Genomic DNA, 16,514 nt, shown 5'->3' with positions numbered 1-16,514 from the left:
CTAGAGCATATTTCCACCTCTCCAGGGTCTCCTCAACCTGCTCCCTACTATCGCTACACATCACAATGTCATCAGCACACATCATAGTCCACGGGGACTCCTGTCTAATCTCGTCTGTCAACCTGTCCATCACCATTGCAAATAAAAAAGAGCTCAAAGCCGATCCCTGATGTAATCCCACCTCCACCTTGAATGCATCCGCCACTCCTACCACAGACCTCACCACTGTCACACATCCCTCATACATATCTTGTACAACTCTTACGTACTTCTCTGCCACTCCTGACTTCCTCATACAATACCACAGCTCCTCTCAAGGCACCCTGTCATATGCTTTTTCCAGGTCCACAAAGACGCAATGCAACTCCTTCTGGCCTTCTCTAAACTTCTCCATCAACACCCTCAGAGCAAACATTGCATCTGTGGTGCTCTTTCTTGGCATGAAACCATACTGCTGCTCACTAATCATCACCTCCCTTCTTAACCTAGCTTCCACTACTCTTTCCCATAACTTCATGCTGTGGCTCATCAATTTTATCCCCCTGTACTTATTGCAGTCCTGCACATTCCCCTTATTCTTAAATATCGGCACCAGTACACTTCTTCTCCACTCCTCAGGCATCCTCTCACTTTCCAAGATTCCATTTAACAATCTGGTTAAAAACTCCACTGCCATCTCTTCTAAACACCTCCATGCTTCCACAGGTATGTCATCTGGACTAACAGCCATTACATTCTTCATCCTTTTCATAGCTGTCCTTACTTCCTCCTTGCTAATCCGTTGCACTTCCTGATTCACTCTCTCCATATCATCCAACCTATAATCTCTCTCATTCTTTTCATTCATCAGCCTCTCAAAGTACTTTTCCCATCTGCTCAATACACTCTCCTCGCTTGTGAGTTTGTTTCCATCTTTATCCTTTATCACCCTAACCTGCTGCACATCTTTCCAGCTCGGTCCCTCTCTCTAGCCCACTGGACCTTTTCTCCCTCCTTAGTGTCCAACCCCTCATACAACTCATCATATGCCTTTTCTTTAGCCTTCGCCACCTCTCTCTTCACCTTGCACCTTATCTCCTTGTATTCTTGTCTACTTTCTGCATCTCTCTGACTATCCCACTTCTTCTTTGCCATCCTCTTCCTCTGTATACTCTCCTGTACTTCCCCATTCCACCACCAAGTTTCCTTTTCCTCTTTCGTCTGTCCAGATGTCACCCCAAGCACCCTTACTACATCTGCTGTAGTTTCCCAGCTGTCTGGTAACTCTTCACTACCACCCAGTGCCTGTCTCACCTCCTCCCTAAACTCAACCTTGCAGTCTTCCTTTTTCAGATTCCACCATTTGATCCTTGGCTCTGCCCTCACTCTCTTCCTCTTCTTGATTTCCAACGTCATCCTACAGACCACCATCCTATGCTGCTTCACTACACTTTCCCCTGCCACCACTATGCAGTCTTCAATCTCCTTCAGATTGACTATTCTGCATAGGATGTAATCTACCTGTGTGCATCTTCCTCCACTCTTGAATGTAACCCTATGTTCCTCCCTCTTCTTAAAATACGTATTTACCACAGCCATGTTTATCCTTTTGACAAAATCCACTATCCTCTGACCTTCTTCATTCCTCTCCTTGACACCATATCTACTCATCACCTCCTCGTCTCCTCTGTTCCTTTCACCAACATGTCCACTGAAATCCTCTCCAATCACCACTTTCTGTCCCTTGGGTACACTGTTCATCACTTCAGAATCATGGAAATTGTAATAAGGAATAAATCAGAAAATTACCTATATGAAAATAATATACTAAATAACAGCCAGCATGAGTTTATGAGAGGAAGATCTTGCTAAACCAATCTTTTAGATTTTTTTTAAAAGCAACTGCAACAGTTGACAAACATAAAACATACAACATAATTTAGTTAGACCTTCAAAAACTGAAGATTAATTGTGAAACTAGAAGCTGTAGGTATCAGAGGTAATCTGCAAAACTCAATCTCAAGTTGGTTAGCCAGCAGGGGACAAATAGTACAGATAAGAGGAGAATACTTCACATGGAGCGAGGTCATCAGTGGAGCTCCTCAGGAGTCTGTTCTTAGACTGTTATTTTTAAAATTTATATTAAAGACACTGATTTCAGTATACTTAGTAAGATTGTAAAACTTGCAAATGATCTTAAAATTGGAGGAATGGCACACATTGAGGAGGCAGCAAAAATAATTCAAAAAGACTCAGACAAACTTCAGAACTGGATGGACACTTGGAAAATGCAGTTTAATGTAAAAAAGTGCAAAGTACCACATGTGGAGAAAATATGAATGCAAGATGGGAAAATCAGTCCTATTGGAAGAAATCTCTGAAAAGGATTTTGGAGTTTATGTTAACACAATACTTATATCGTCTAAGTAATTTGCAGAAGCAATTAAAATGGCAATTAAAATGTTAAATTGTATTGTGAAAACAATTTAATATATATCAAGGGACATTATTCTCAGACTATTTAATGTACAGGTCAGACCACATCTGAAGTATTGTGTACAGATCTGGGGCCTCATGCATAACGCCATGCATAGAATTCACACTAAAACATGGCGTACGGACAAAAGCAGAAATATTTGTACGCACAAAAAAATCCAGATGCATAAATCTGAGCGAACGCCAACTTCCACGTTCTTCCGCTACATAAATCCCGGTCAGCATGAAAAGTAACGCACATGAATGCACCTGCTGCCACTCCCTAACTTCTCCCAGAATTACACCTCTTTGAATATGCAAATCAATATAAATAGCCCTTAAGCTCAGCGTTCTGTGAAAAGACAATGGCATAAGCACGGGGGAAAATAAAAGAATTTCAGTGAATACCAAGTGGAGGCAAGGCAAAACTTACTATTTGTTGGTCTAAACAGTGGTATAAACAATAAAAGGAAGTTGATGGAGTGACATAGAGTGTCGGAGAAACTTGAAAGCTCAAGGTCACAATGTCGCACAGTGCCCTAAACAAAAAAGGAGCGGTCAGATATCAAAGTCGCCATGAAAAGGCGAGTCGTAGCCCACTGTCTGAGTGTCATATGGAAGCTTATTAGGGTACAGAGAAAAGAAAAAAAAATAGGCACTCAGTGGGAAAAAAGCTCGAAATGTCAACTTTAATCTCAAAATTTCCACTTTAATCACGTAGTTTATTTTGTCATTAAAGTAGAACATCATAAACTTAATCATAACATCATTTAATTTACAAGTTTATCAAATCCAATCGTAACTAAAGCAGCACGTTAAATGCTATGTTTTGTATGTGTTCTTCTATGTGCTCTATGTGTGTGAATCACTACATGCTTCTTAAACGGGCTTTCTCTTCCTCCGACTGGACACAGAATCCATTACATTCATGATATTACAGCTCTCTGAATAATTTAAATACTTAAGATGTATACTTGATATAATTTTCATGATGATAGGAATTAAAGCAGGTATTAAACATGGGAACATGGTGGCGTAGTGATAGTGACGAGCTAGCACCCCGTCCACAGATTGTTCATGCTTCACGCAAAATGCTTGCTGCGCTGTGCACAACCTTTGATTGAATAATTTATTGCAGCAGTACTGTCTCTTTCAAATGTACTAACCTTCAATTCCCGTCCTTCCTTTTCTTTCTCCAAGTACCCAGTCGCCCCACAATCAGCTCTGTAATAGACATTAAGCCATATGTAAGCTTAGAATGCCGATTCTTCAAAACATTTAAGGAAAACTGAAATATCTTCATAGTACATGTTTAATTATTCTATCCATCTATCCTTCCAGTGTCATGCCAGCCCCAACAAGAATACAGCGCGAGGCAGGAACAACGAGACGCCAGCTCCTTGCTAGTGCTGGGACACTGTGTCCTCACATGTTTAATTATTAAAAATATAGATTATTTAAATTATGTTAACATTTTATCTGTATAATGTAATAAACATATTTTACTGCATTTCATCTTAAAAATGATATCATCATCATATGTAAATACGCGTTTTATAATGTGGCGCAGGTTGTGCAATATTATAATTGTATCACAAGTTTACAGTGAGGTGATTGTATTTATAAATACAAACAGTTCTACAAGGAGCACTTGATGGACTGATTGATTGCGTTTATAGTTCTTGGGATGACACTGTTTCTAAACCGGGAGGTCCGTACAGGAAAGGCTCTGAAGCGTTTGCCATATGGGAGCAGTTCAAATAGACAGCATGGCTGAGGCAGCGTGTGCTTGATGCTGTATACCGATGATTCTCTTTCCAATCAGCTGGTGTAGAGCTGTGATTCCACACTCAGATACAGTGATATAAATACTCCGAGTGGTGCAGTGAGAGTAATATGGAAAAAGATGATCTGCTGTGGCAACCCCTAACAGGAGCAGCAGAAAGAAGAAGAAGAAGAAGGTGCAGTGAGAGTAACAACGCTAAAGCAACTATGGCATTTGGAATAGTTCGGCCATTCCTTTGACCATTAAATTTTTACAGGTTAATTACAATCAGATGCCTTAAGCTAATAAACAATATGTGGTTAATTTCAGTGTATTTGATAAAGTGGATCTAAAAAAGAAAGGGAAACCACACTGGAAAAAAGCACTGCTTTGACGCTGGGTGCCACCAGTTTGCAAAACCCAGCGGAGAACTTGCGTATGCCAAGGATTGAGCTAGCGTGAAAATGTTTGTGGCTTTACGCCAAGTTTAGGTTTTATACATTGCGATTTGAGTGTGGAAACGGGATACATGAGGCCCCTGCTCACCACGCTACAAGAAAGACATTTCAGCACTTGAAGCCTTGCAGATGAAAGCAATCAGCTTTCTTAGGACTTCAGTCCTACTGTGTCAGACTCAGAGAACTGAGAAAAGCGCTATATAAATGTAATGAATTATTATTATTATTAATTAAACCTGTTCAGCATTTAGCAGAGGTGGCTGCGTGAGGACCTAATCCAAGTCTTCAAAATGCTCAAAAGGCATTGATAAAGTCTGAAGCCAGGAAGCTCTTCTTCAGAGAGTTGTAGGAATATGGTACAAACTACCGAGATATGGAGTTGAAGACGAAACCTTCGCAAACCTTTAAGAAGAATTTGGATGAGATATTGGGATAGTTTGGCTATTAGCTAAACAAATGGCCTTGATGAATGGAATAATTTCCTGTTTTTATGTCAGATTTTAGTTTCCTACCATTCTGCAGATTAAAGCATAATGGCTGTTGCTCACATGGCTTCACAGTAAATGTAAAGTATGCCTCAGAAAATGTGGGTTGTATGTTCTTTTAAAATTCATTCAGGTTTTTGGGATGAAACTTGTGAGTCTGATACGTAATTGTAAGAGTTTTGAACAGGTGAGGCTACGAGGCATTTAAGGAAGTTGTCCTGTTCATTGGCTTTCTTAAAGAAGCATACGGTTTAGAACAGTTTGTCACCTGCTCGTAACTGGACTTATGTCAGTCGTTTCAGTTTACGGGAACAAAATGCTGCTTTGACTGGGTTCAGAACAGAAATCTAAAATGTGTACCCTCACAAGCATTAACGCTATGTCTGTTTTGTATTTTTTTTTTCAAACTTGGGCCGACGATCCATCTTGGGTGTCCAGCGACCCACGGATTAAGAAACACATTTGTTATTATGCAAAGAGCGGGCCTGCTTACTCAATTGACACAATCACGTTAGAAAGTGAAAAAACCAAAGGTGTAAATAAAGCTAGAACTTCAATTAAAGCCCTCGTGTTGTCTCTCATTAGAGAAACATAAACTTGCTGTCCTCCAAAAATTAACAATCACTTAATCATGGTGATGGCTGTAGTAATGTTTAGAATTGTATGCTAGATATTGAATTATGATTTAATATCTAATTTATAAACTACATCTCTATATGGCATTATTTACCATTTCTTTCTCGTTATCACGCCTCCCACTCCCTTATTTTCCTTCGTCCCGTCTGCAGACCCTCCTCCCAGTCCTGGGCGGTGGCAGCGCAACGTTGGTTTTCTCGCCTCGCCTCCCCTCTGCTTCACTTCGTGCTTCCGTGAGGACAGTTTTCTTTCTTTCTTTCATTCCTTCCTTCGTTAAAATGTCCGATTCAGAATGGAAAGTGAAATGCGAAACGGAGTGGAAACTGCAGCAGCGGAACATCGGAGTCCCGGATTCCTTGGTGTGGAAGGCCGCGTACGAGAAGAAGCCTTTTAACAGAAACCTCCTGAAAAACCCGAAGCCGCAAGGTAAGGGCGCCGTGGGATGGGATGGGATGAGATAAAGTGTGGAGCACTGGTCACGTCTTGCATTTTCCGGCAAAGGGGGTAAAAAAAACCAATAAATCGCTTGAATTAAGCGTTTTGTTTGCAAAGCTTTTAATGTAGAGCGATGCAGCTTTAAGCACTTTAAAAGAAAGGTCAAGTAATGTTTTCTTAAGGTGTAAGGTGTATTAGTCGGTCATTGCTACAGTATGTAACGCAGAGCACGCCTTTGTTTTTCTGTTTTTGTTACTGAACTTATTTATCTATTTATTTATTTAAAGAGTTTCTGTAAAAAGCCAAATTCCCCCAGGAGACATTTAAAGATCTATATATCTTTTCTACATATCTTTTTATATAGCAGTAAGTGAACAATGCATATATTCTACAGAGCCCTTATGCTAAAGGGTCTTTAGTGGCCGAACGAAGCTTGTGTTGTCTTGCTACACAAAGTCAAAGTGCCAAGTAAATGCACTCGAGATACCGGTATCTTTATTTTAGTGTTGCCACTGCTGCCTTATAAGTCTTAATAAGTGCAAAGCCTTTGTTAATGTCTTCTTACATGTCAATAAGTTACTGTAACATGTTTTCAAATAGGTTGCCCCCATTCTGAACGGTTACCAAAAATCTCATGTGTCCTACACTTGACTTTTCCTGTGTATTAGCTGTTTATTAGCAGTTTGACATTACAGTCCTGATTTATTATGCAGAAATACAAGGTAAGGATGTCCAGAGTCGAGGCAAGTTAGTCAAACTCTGTCATCGTGGCGACCTGTTGAATGTTGAATAGCTCGTGCAAGTAAGAATTTAAATGCACACTCTTAAAAGTAAAGGTGCCAAAATGGTTCTTCAGAGTGATGCCGTGGCAAGGATTACAAAAGAGCTATCCACATGTAAACTGGATTAAGCCCCCCCCCCCCCCCCCATGGTGTCGAAACTCAAACAGACCCCCCTTACCTTAACTGCACTTGCATACTCACACCCTGAACATCATGTCGTTAATAAATCGGGTCCAAACATTGAAATAAAAAGGGGGAAAAAAATTCCAAAAATGTATATTGGGTTAAATTCACCTTACTTTCTTAGTGCATTTATTGTAGAGAAAAGCCAAGCAAAATGACACCTTTTATTGGCTAACTAGAAAGATTACAATATGCAAGCTTTCGAGGCAACTCAGGCCCCTTCTTCAGTAGTTTACATCTTGCCTGAAGAAGGGGCCTGAGTTGCCTCGAAAGCTTGCATATTGTAATCTTTCTAGTTAGCCAATAAAAGGTGTCATTTTGCTTGGCTTTTCTCTACATTCATAATGGCTAACACGGTACAACACCCTGGTATTAGTGCATTTAAGAAATGTAAGAAATTAACTGATGAGTTCAAAATCAGATTTCTTCTGATAGTGCGGATTACAAACCTCAGTTAAGCATTTTTAAACATCTTGTGGCAGAAAAGCAATATGTTTACACATTTGCACCAAATAAAGAGTGTGTAGAGGGATTTGTTCGGGTTTTGTGAGTCTTATCTCCTGTAGTGGTCTCACCTTCCACTTTGTTGCTCATGTCTGCTGGTATTATCAGACTACACAGTGCTGCTAGAAGCAGTAATATTATCCATTTCCTTAATATTTATGTCACTCTCAGTACTTATGGCTTATTCAAATATTGTTGTTGTTATGTCTATTATAATAAAAAAATCTTGGGAGACGAGACTTTATCCTGCGACCAGATGTGACATTTTGAAGAGACTTTTTGGAATGAAGTCCCGCAAGACGGAGACTTTTAACATGAGATTCTTTCAAGCTACGTCCTACTTACAACCATTTTCAAACAAGACCACAGTCCTCTCACCACTCATTCTTGTGAATGCTTTTGTCAGACACACTTCCTGCACTCTCTGCTCTTATAAATTTTAACGTTTTCCTCACTTTAAGCCCAATTAAAGAAGACTTATTATGCCCAAATCTTATTGAAGAATTTCATCACGAAGGGTTATCAACAGAAAAAATCAGTACATGGACATTTCTAGCACGAGAAACAATGAAGGCAAACGAATTTACGCCAAATCTTTTTTTCCAAATTTACGTCGATCAGTAACACAGCAAAATGGTTAAATGTGTATCAATAGACTATGCTCAAACAGTTGGTGGTGATGGCGCGAAAGATGAAAACATTAACTTAGAATATTCCAAAGAATGTCTACAACCGTTAACACCGTCCGCACAAGTTACTGTAGAAAGGATGTATCCAAGAAAGGTAATGTAGTACATCTCCCGGGGATAACATTAGACAGCAAAGGAGATCTTGATATGCCATTTGTATTAAAACGTTTACAGTTTCCTGTTAGAAAAGCTTTTGCAAAGACAATTAACAAATCTCAGAGCCAAACATTCGAAAAAGTTGTTTTATTTAATAGAGGGAAAGAAACAAAATTCAATCATGAGCAGGTATACGTCGCATGGATGCAAATGTAACACTTCACATGAAAATTAAAATCTGTTTAAATTGTACATTCGTATCCCCATACGCAAGCGGCAGAACCACAAAGAGGTTAGCGAATATTACTGGCCAGGGGATTGGTGAGTTAAGCAAGCAGGGGGCAAAGCCCCCTAGTATTATATTTTCGCAACTTTTGCTTGATTCTCATTAATTTCCTTTTAGCTGCTCCATTGCGATATCACTTTGAATAACCATTCTTTTTCCTGGGTTCGCTCCCCGGGGCCTCCCTGCGTGGAGTTTGCATGTTCTCCCTGTGTATGCGTGGGTTTCCTCCGGGTGCTCCGGTTTCCTCCCACAGTCCAAAGACATGCAGGTTAGGTGCATTGGCGATCCTAAATTGTCCCATGCGTGTGCCCTGTGGTGGACTGGCGCCCTGCCCAGGGATTTGTTCCTGCCTTGCACCCTGTGTTAGCTGGGATTGGCTCCAACAGACTCACGTGACCCTGTGTTAGGATATAGCAGGTTGGATAATGACTGACTGACTGACCATTCTTTTTGACTTTTCCTCATTTGTGTCACAGTACCACATCACCTGCATTACAGACCTGCTCAGATCATGCCCTACCCCTTCCTTTACTAGGCTTTTATTTTTATTATCCTGGCATATGATGAGGATCCTTTGCAAGTAGGGCCAAAAGGGTGCACACCCAAGTCACCCTGATGTTAGATCTGGCCATGTCCAAATAATGTTTACTTATAGGACCATCTGTTACAAACTCCACATAGTCACAAACAGTAACAGATTTGTGACATACCCTTGGGTTCATGATTTTTAAAGGACTCTTGCTGTATACAATCTCACAGGAAAAATTCAGGTTTTCTTGATTTGTCAGTATCTTGTTTAGTTGCATACTATTCACTCTAATAAAAGGGTGTCTGTTTATCTGTGTATCAATCTGGCTGCAATGTCTTTGTCATTCCAACAGATTGCACACCACAAATATATGTAACATTACTACAAATGATTGATGTGCCATCTGTTGGAATAGCAAATGCAATGCATTTTATTACAAAATACACTATGTGACGGACAGCCTGGGCCCATGCCCGGCCGGGACTCCCCTTCTCTATATGTTCCAGGGGAGCAAGCATGGGCTACGCAGTACCTCCCCGGGACCACGTGGTGGTGCCTCAGATACCCGCAGGCCTGTTGGGATCCGGGGTGGCCACCAGGAGGTGCTGCAGGGGTTCCTGGGCCGTAGTTCAGCCAAATCCGGAGGTGCAATCAGAGGCAGGTGGTCAAGCACCTGAAGCACTTCTGGGTGAGTTATTAAAGAGGCCAGCAGCCACCACTCCGGGAGCCTGAGTTGGGAGGAGGAGGAGGACAACGCTTGCCGGGAGGAGTGGTGGTAAAGAGAGTAGTTGTTTTGGTATGTGCTTTTGGGACTGCGTACTGCCTGTGGGACACGGGCAAGATGTGCCCCACAGGTGAAGAAAAATTAAACGTTTTCGTGCCTCCGGTGTCAGTCTGTGTCGGGTCAGTGTCTATATAGCGCCTTTGTTACAACTAAAAAATACATTTGAAAACATGGTACTCCACAAATGTTAATGCTGATGTCTGTGTTGATTACTTAGATTTCATCCTAACTTAGATGGGTAACACCGCTAGTACATTAAAGATTTCTATTGTGCTCACATATTAAAAACCTTTTTCAAAGCCAAAGAACCAATTTCATATGCAAATAATCCTTCCCAGAATGAAGTGGTTCTTTGTCATGCAATGGTTCAATAAGAATCTGCAAAGCATAGCAAAGTGTCATTAAAGAAGGAATATTTTAAGAGTGTATTCCATACATGTGACAATAATGACCCTCTAAACTTTTAAACTTGAAACACAGATGTGCAGATTTTCCATAATCCTCTCTGTAAAGTGGAAGCTACTGGGGTGACTTTTTGTAAATCCTTTTAGTATTATAAATTGCTAATAACTAGGCCAATTTACATTCAGACTGAACAATTCATTTTTGAATTTTGGTGTCCACAAACTCCCATCTCCAGACACACACTCGGTGCACTCCAGGGGTGGTCAGGTCATGCACTGGGATGTCTAAAACAAGTAATTCCTTTTAAATGGGTCTCATTAGAATGCCTCTCGAACTATTTTTATGGTATACATAGGATAAATTAAGGCACAGTATTGATGAATTGAGCTTTACTTTTTGTTTGGCAGGAGACAAGAAAAAACAAGTTAGAAAATGTAGGCATGACCACTCCAGAGCTGAATGAATGCTGTACAGGTATGGAAAGTTCAGCTGCAATCTCTGCCTTATTTTTTCCTGCACAATTCTGTTGTGGTTCATAAAATGCTAGATATCAGATAGACGAGCCTCTGTTCTTTTTTCAAGGTCCAAAACGCCCATGATCCTTATTTCTTACCACTGCATTACTCAGAGTGTAGCAATTTAATTCCCTGATCACCAGTGTAATGTCACCTATGCTACAAAGTGCTAGTGAAACACAGGAGCTGACTTTTTTTATAGCATTCTCACCATTTGAGACACGTGTCTGAGTGGCATAAGAAGCTCAAGAAAAAATGAGAACATGTGAACAATAGTAGATCATCCATCTTTAAAAAAAATCTCAAAACATGATGCGCTTAGATTTTATTAGCTGGAAGTCAATAATACTATTACCAAATTGGATCATCCACCCTGTTCACATGACTTGTGACAAGCCCCTTGTGATTTTATGACTCTTCCTGAAGATAAAAACTGCTATGAAAGGATGAAGATTTTTTTCCAGATGTATGACAAAGGACCTTGAGGGTTTTCCAGTAATAGACGTTCCAGGTATGTTTCCAGCAGTGGCAAGATTTTCTAACTAAATGCATAACTGCGAAAAGGGGTTGCTCCAAAGGCAACAGTAACTGGTAATGCTTATACACAAACATTTATTCCACCTTTTATGCAGTAGGCTTGTGTGATGTCGGAGCTGACAACCAATGTTTGTGACTTAACGCATCAGACTAGTTGGACTGAGTCACTTGGTATGTCAGACTGCAAGATTGGAATGAACTCTTAAGTTTATGTAAATAAAGTCTGCAACTGAAGATCGCTGGGAAAATCGTGTAATGTGACATGGCCTTATATTGCATAAGGCATCTGTTTTGCTGTCAAACACACACAAGAGGAAAATGCACAGAATATACAAGTTGAAATAACCAAGCTGAAGGTTAATGTGAAATATTTTAATTAAACGGTAATTCAGTTTGAACAGAATGTTTCTATTTTAAAATAGAGGGCTCTCCCTTTAGAGAACGAGTGAGAAGCACAAACATCTGGGAGAGGCCTGGACTAGAGTAACTGACCCTCCATATTGAGAGGAACCAATTGAGGTGGTTCAGACATCTGATTTGGATGCCTCCCTGTGGAGGTTTTATGGGCACGACTAACTGGGAAGAGACCTGGGGAAGATCCAGGGCTCAATGGAAGGGTTATGTCTCCCAGATGCCCTGGGAATTCTTTTTGGAATCCCACAGTATGAGTTGGCAAGTATGGCTTGGGAAAAGCAGTGACTGTTGCCCCAAGACCCAGCTTCGAATAAGTGGTGAAAAGTAAATGAATATTTTGAAGGTTCTTCACTGATCTTTAAAATGGGAGGTTTTCAGATTTCAGAAATGTGTACAGTACTCTGAGATATCTCAGTGAAAATTGAACTTTCCTGACAAATGTGTTGAATAAGTGTACCAAATTGAAACTTAATTGGTTGTGTCATGTAAACAGACATGATGACGAAATAAGGTGCTTTTCATATTTTATGAGAGTGCACCTATAAACTAACTTGTTAGCAAAGAGCAGGCTTGTTGTCACCAAAATATTTTGGTGCGACACAGTTAGTGTCGAGACCTTTACCCAATGGAGATGCTGTGGAATGAACTCAAGTGAGCTATTCAAAACCAACCATCTTAAGAATACGGCTGAGTAGAAGCAGTTCTGAAATGGTCTAAAATTCCTCCAAAATATTGTGCAGGTCTGATCCGCAACTACTTGTTAGAGTGTATTTGCTGCCAAAAGACATTTGGCCACTACTTATCTCCAAGGGTTTACTTTTTTCACAGCTGACTGAATGTTTGATGGGTGTGTTCAATAAAAATATGAAGGGTCATGATTGTTTTTTGTTATTAGTATTCACATATTTTGTCTATACTTGTGACTTCGATGAGGATCAAGTAATATTTTATAACCAATTAGAACAGAAAAGCCAGTCATTTCAAATACTTGTTATTGTTTAAGGAAAAGATGGAGTCGAACCTTCTCAGAGGTGATGTGATTGAAATTCTTTTTAAATTATGAAAGGAGCTAGAGGAGTGGATTAAGAGTGTTACTTTAAACTGAGCTTAACAAAAACACAGGGTCACAGTTGGAAACTTGTTAAGCATAAATGTTCCACAAATGTTAGGGTTTTTTTTTTCTTTTTCCCCCATGGAAAGAACTATAGATCCATGGAATAAATTTACCAAGTAGTGTGGTAGACAGTAAGACTTAGGTACCTTCAAAACTCAACTTATTTTGGAGAAATTGGGTGGGTAGAATTAGTGAGCTTTGTTAAACTGAATGGCCTGTTCTCGTTGAAATTTTTGTAATGTTTAAAGATTGCCCCATGTGGGACTATGCACAAGTGGGCCCTGCAATGGACGGGTTGTCTGTCTTGCACCAAGTTCTGCTGGGATAGTGTCTGGCTTCACACGACTCTGAATTGGATTACTCCGGTTTGATGTTTGTGTATGTACTGCACTGTTGGTTGCCCATGATGGATTTCTCAGTGTGGACAGAACTTATAGTGATTCAGACATGTTGCTTTATACAAGGGTATGATTCTCTTAAGTGATTTCCATCCTGTTTTGGTTATAGTTCTGTATTCTTGTATTTGGTACAAAAACCCTTCTCTAGATCGAAAGGCCCAATATAGAATAATTCCATTTTTACAAATTTTTAAAATTGAGATTTGTACAAGAAAGCCAAGAGAACATACAATTTTCACACAAATGACACCCCTAGAAGGTTTAATCCAAACTCCAAGTGTTCTAAACCAGTAATGCATCTTACTGGGACAACATGATATTCGTTTTCCAACAAATTTCCCCTTTTCAAATCCCCAAGTAAAAGAGAAAAAGCCACCTGACCAGACTACCCTTTTTGGGTCTTCCTTTACAAAACTGATGATGTTTAGTCATTTTTGCTTATTAATTAGGTAATGCCTTCATTCAAAGTGACTTAAGCTGATGTTGCATAATTCTAGTTGTAGGATATGTCGGATTTGCTGATCTCAGTTGTGCTGATCTCATTGCAGGACCATGTCAAATTAAACAAAATTGTTGCTCATGTCACATTTAGCAGTCACATGCCCACTGTCCAGTTCAGTTGTGCTCACCCCCTTTCTGACAGAAAACCGTATACTGCCTGATGGAGCTATATGAAGGATTAACAGATATGGAGAGCTCAACCACAATCTCTGCTTCCTCTCTTCCCTCCCCACTCTGCCATAGTATATAAAATATGGGAAGTCAGACAGATTACCTTTCCTGCTTGTGATGTCCAAAGCCACCCGCCTTCTTTATCTCTTGCCACTGCATTATACGTTGTCACAAACTTGACTCATAGTCATGGAAAGGTTTGGGGCAGCCACCCATATAACTGATTTCCTGGCTGCAGGAAGTCGAACAAGAAAACACAGCACTGCTGTGCACAAAACGGAGTCCAAAACAGAACTGAGGGAATAGGGAAAAGGTGGAGGTTTTTAAAGGGGAAGACAGGAAGTGAGATCATAGGGGTCTGGCTCATGAAGGTCTTCAGTCATTGGTTCGAGCCCAGACGTGACATCACAGGTGCCGGAGCAGGCAAGATCTCCTTCCATAGGTTCGGTCCCGGAAGTGACGTCAAGAGGGCCAGGTGGAATCTCCCGTGAATGGTCTACAGGAAAGGGAGAAAAAGAGTCGGTGCACTCTGCCACATCCCGGTATGAGTCGGAACTGCCTTTACTCAAGCCCTTTAGCTGCCCCTCATGCGCACGTGTGTGACAAGGTATTATACTTCTGAATGAGCATTCATTGGATGTCAGGTCTCATGCACACACAGAACTCACCCCATGACTTGATACAAAATCAGACCTGTTTGATTTTATTAGAGGGAGTCTCTGACTAGTTGGACTGAGTCACTGGGCATGTCCCGTTTAGATGACCAGCTTCACAGGAGCATGCCGCCGACTGAGTCTGACCTTGTTAAAATTGTGTAAATGAAGGCTACAATTGAAAATCGCTGGGAAAGCTGCCTATAGTGACATGGCCTTTACAACATTTGAGAAACAATTGCTTACATTTCTTTTTGTTTTTCCAGTTGAATCACAGGCAGCTGAAGTGACTTGCTCATCATTGCCCAGTATCAGTAGTGCGATTTGAACCCACAACCTCATGGTTTGAAGACCAAAGCGTTAACCACTAAATTAATAATAACAATGATGATAATAATGTTTAGTATCCCTGGTGAGTGAGCTGCGTTGATTGCCTCCCTGTTGTTGACGTCCAGCTTGCTGAAGTCGGTGTCTTGAGAGTCTTGCTCTTTGTTGTGCTGTGTTTTGTAATTTGGGGGTATAAAAACTTGGCTCATGCTTCAGTTTGAAAATGAGCACACTTCAACATGTATTTTAGTGAAGACTTGCTATTTAGTTGATTAGTAGCTGTGGACTACTGTGGGTGGATGTGTGCAGTTCAGGATTTATAAGGCACCAAGCAGAGAAGCATGGGACCCATGAATCAGTGGCAAAAATGGCTCAATCTGTTCATAACCCAAACTGCTTACGCCAGCTCATGTTGAGGAGGGTATACTGGCAGCACTGGGCAGAGTGGTGGCTCTGAGGCTAAGGATCTGTGCTGGTATCCAGAAGGTTGCCGGTTCGAATCCCCGTCCCTGCCAAAAGAAATCCTACTCTGCTGGGCCCTTGAGCAAGGCCCTTAACCTGTATTTGCTCCAGGGGCGCTGTACAATGGCTGACCTTGTGCTCTGACCCCAAGGGGTATGCGAAAACTAACAAATTCCTAATACAAGAAATTGTATAAGGCGAAATAAAGAACAAAAAAAAGGTTGGAAAGCAATCCTGCATAGAGGGCAGTGCATCACATATACAGAATGACCCAGTTTAAAGTGGCTGCTCTACCTGACAGTTGAGAGGAAACCAGAGTAAACTGAGAAAACCATGTAGTCATCGGGGGAGAAAATGACCACCTCGGGGCTGGGGATTGAAGCCATTGTAGAGATACTCGGTACTAATATTAACCATCCATCCATCCATTTTCCAACCCGCTGAATCCGAACACAGGGTCACGGGGGTCTGCTGGAGCCAATCCCAGCCAACACAGGGCACAAGGCAGGAAACAATCCTGGGCAGGGTGCCAACCCACCGCAGGACACACACAAACACACCCACACACCAAGCACACACTAGGGCCAATTTAGAATCGCCAATCCACCTAACCTGCATGTCTTTGGACTGTGGGAGGAAACCGGAGCGCCCGGAGGAAACCCACGCCCAGTATTCACAATTTGAAGTGTCTTTACTGTTTTGGTGCCCTCTTAGCATTCCACAAGTCTGCTTCATCAACATTTAGCAAGAGTCGAGGTACAAATATGGAGGAAATTGACCAAGCTCACTTCAGGTTAAAGATGGTCCTCTTACCCAAACTATTTCTTGCCTATGTACTTTGTTTTAAAGGAATCTTCTAATATTTTAGGATTGTCTGGAAAAGGCAAAAAACTTGTCTTTTATAAATACGCAGGACTTTTTAGTTTGGTGT

General features: G+C 40.9%; 1 protein-coding gene across 1 annotated transcript in view; it reads left to right on the top strand.

The window, feature by feature from the left end:
* The first annotated feature begins 5,733 nt into the window (after nt 1-5,733).
* nccrp1 (P1, F-box associated domain containing) overlaps nt 5,734-16,514 on the top strand; it is a 48,164-nt gene continuing 37,383 nt past the window's right edge. Inside the window, exon 1 of the mRNA XM_028797161.2 lies at nt 5,734-6,224. Coding sequence (XP_028652994.1) covers nt 5,879-6,224 — 346 coding nt within the window. The 5' untranslated portion in view covers nt 5,734-5,878. The remainder of the gene's footprint in view (nt 6,225-16,514) is intronic.

This window comes from Erpetoichthys calabaricus, chromosome 1 (assembly GCF_900747795.2).
Source record: "Erpetoichthys calabaricus chromosome 1, fErpCal1.3, whole genome shotgun sequence".
Classification (NCBI taxonomy): Eukaryota; Metazoa; Chordata; class Cladistia; order Polypteriformes; family Polypteridae; genus Erpetoichthys; species Erpetoichthys calabaricus.
This window is presented reverse-complemented; position numbering and strand designations above follow the sequence as displayed.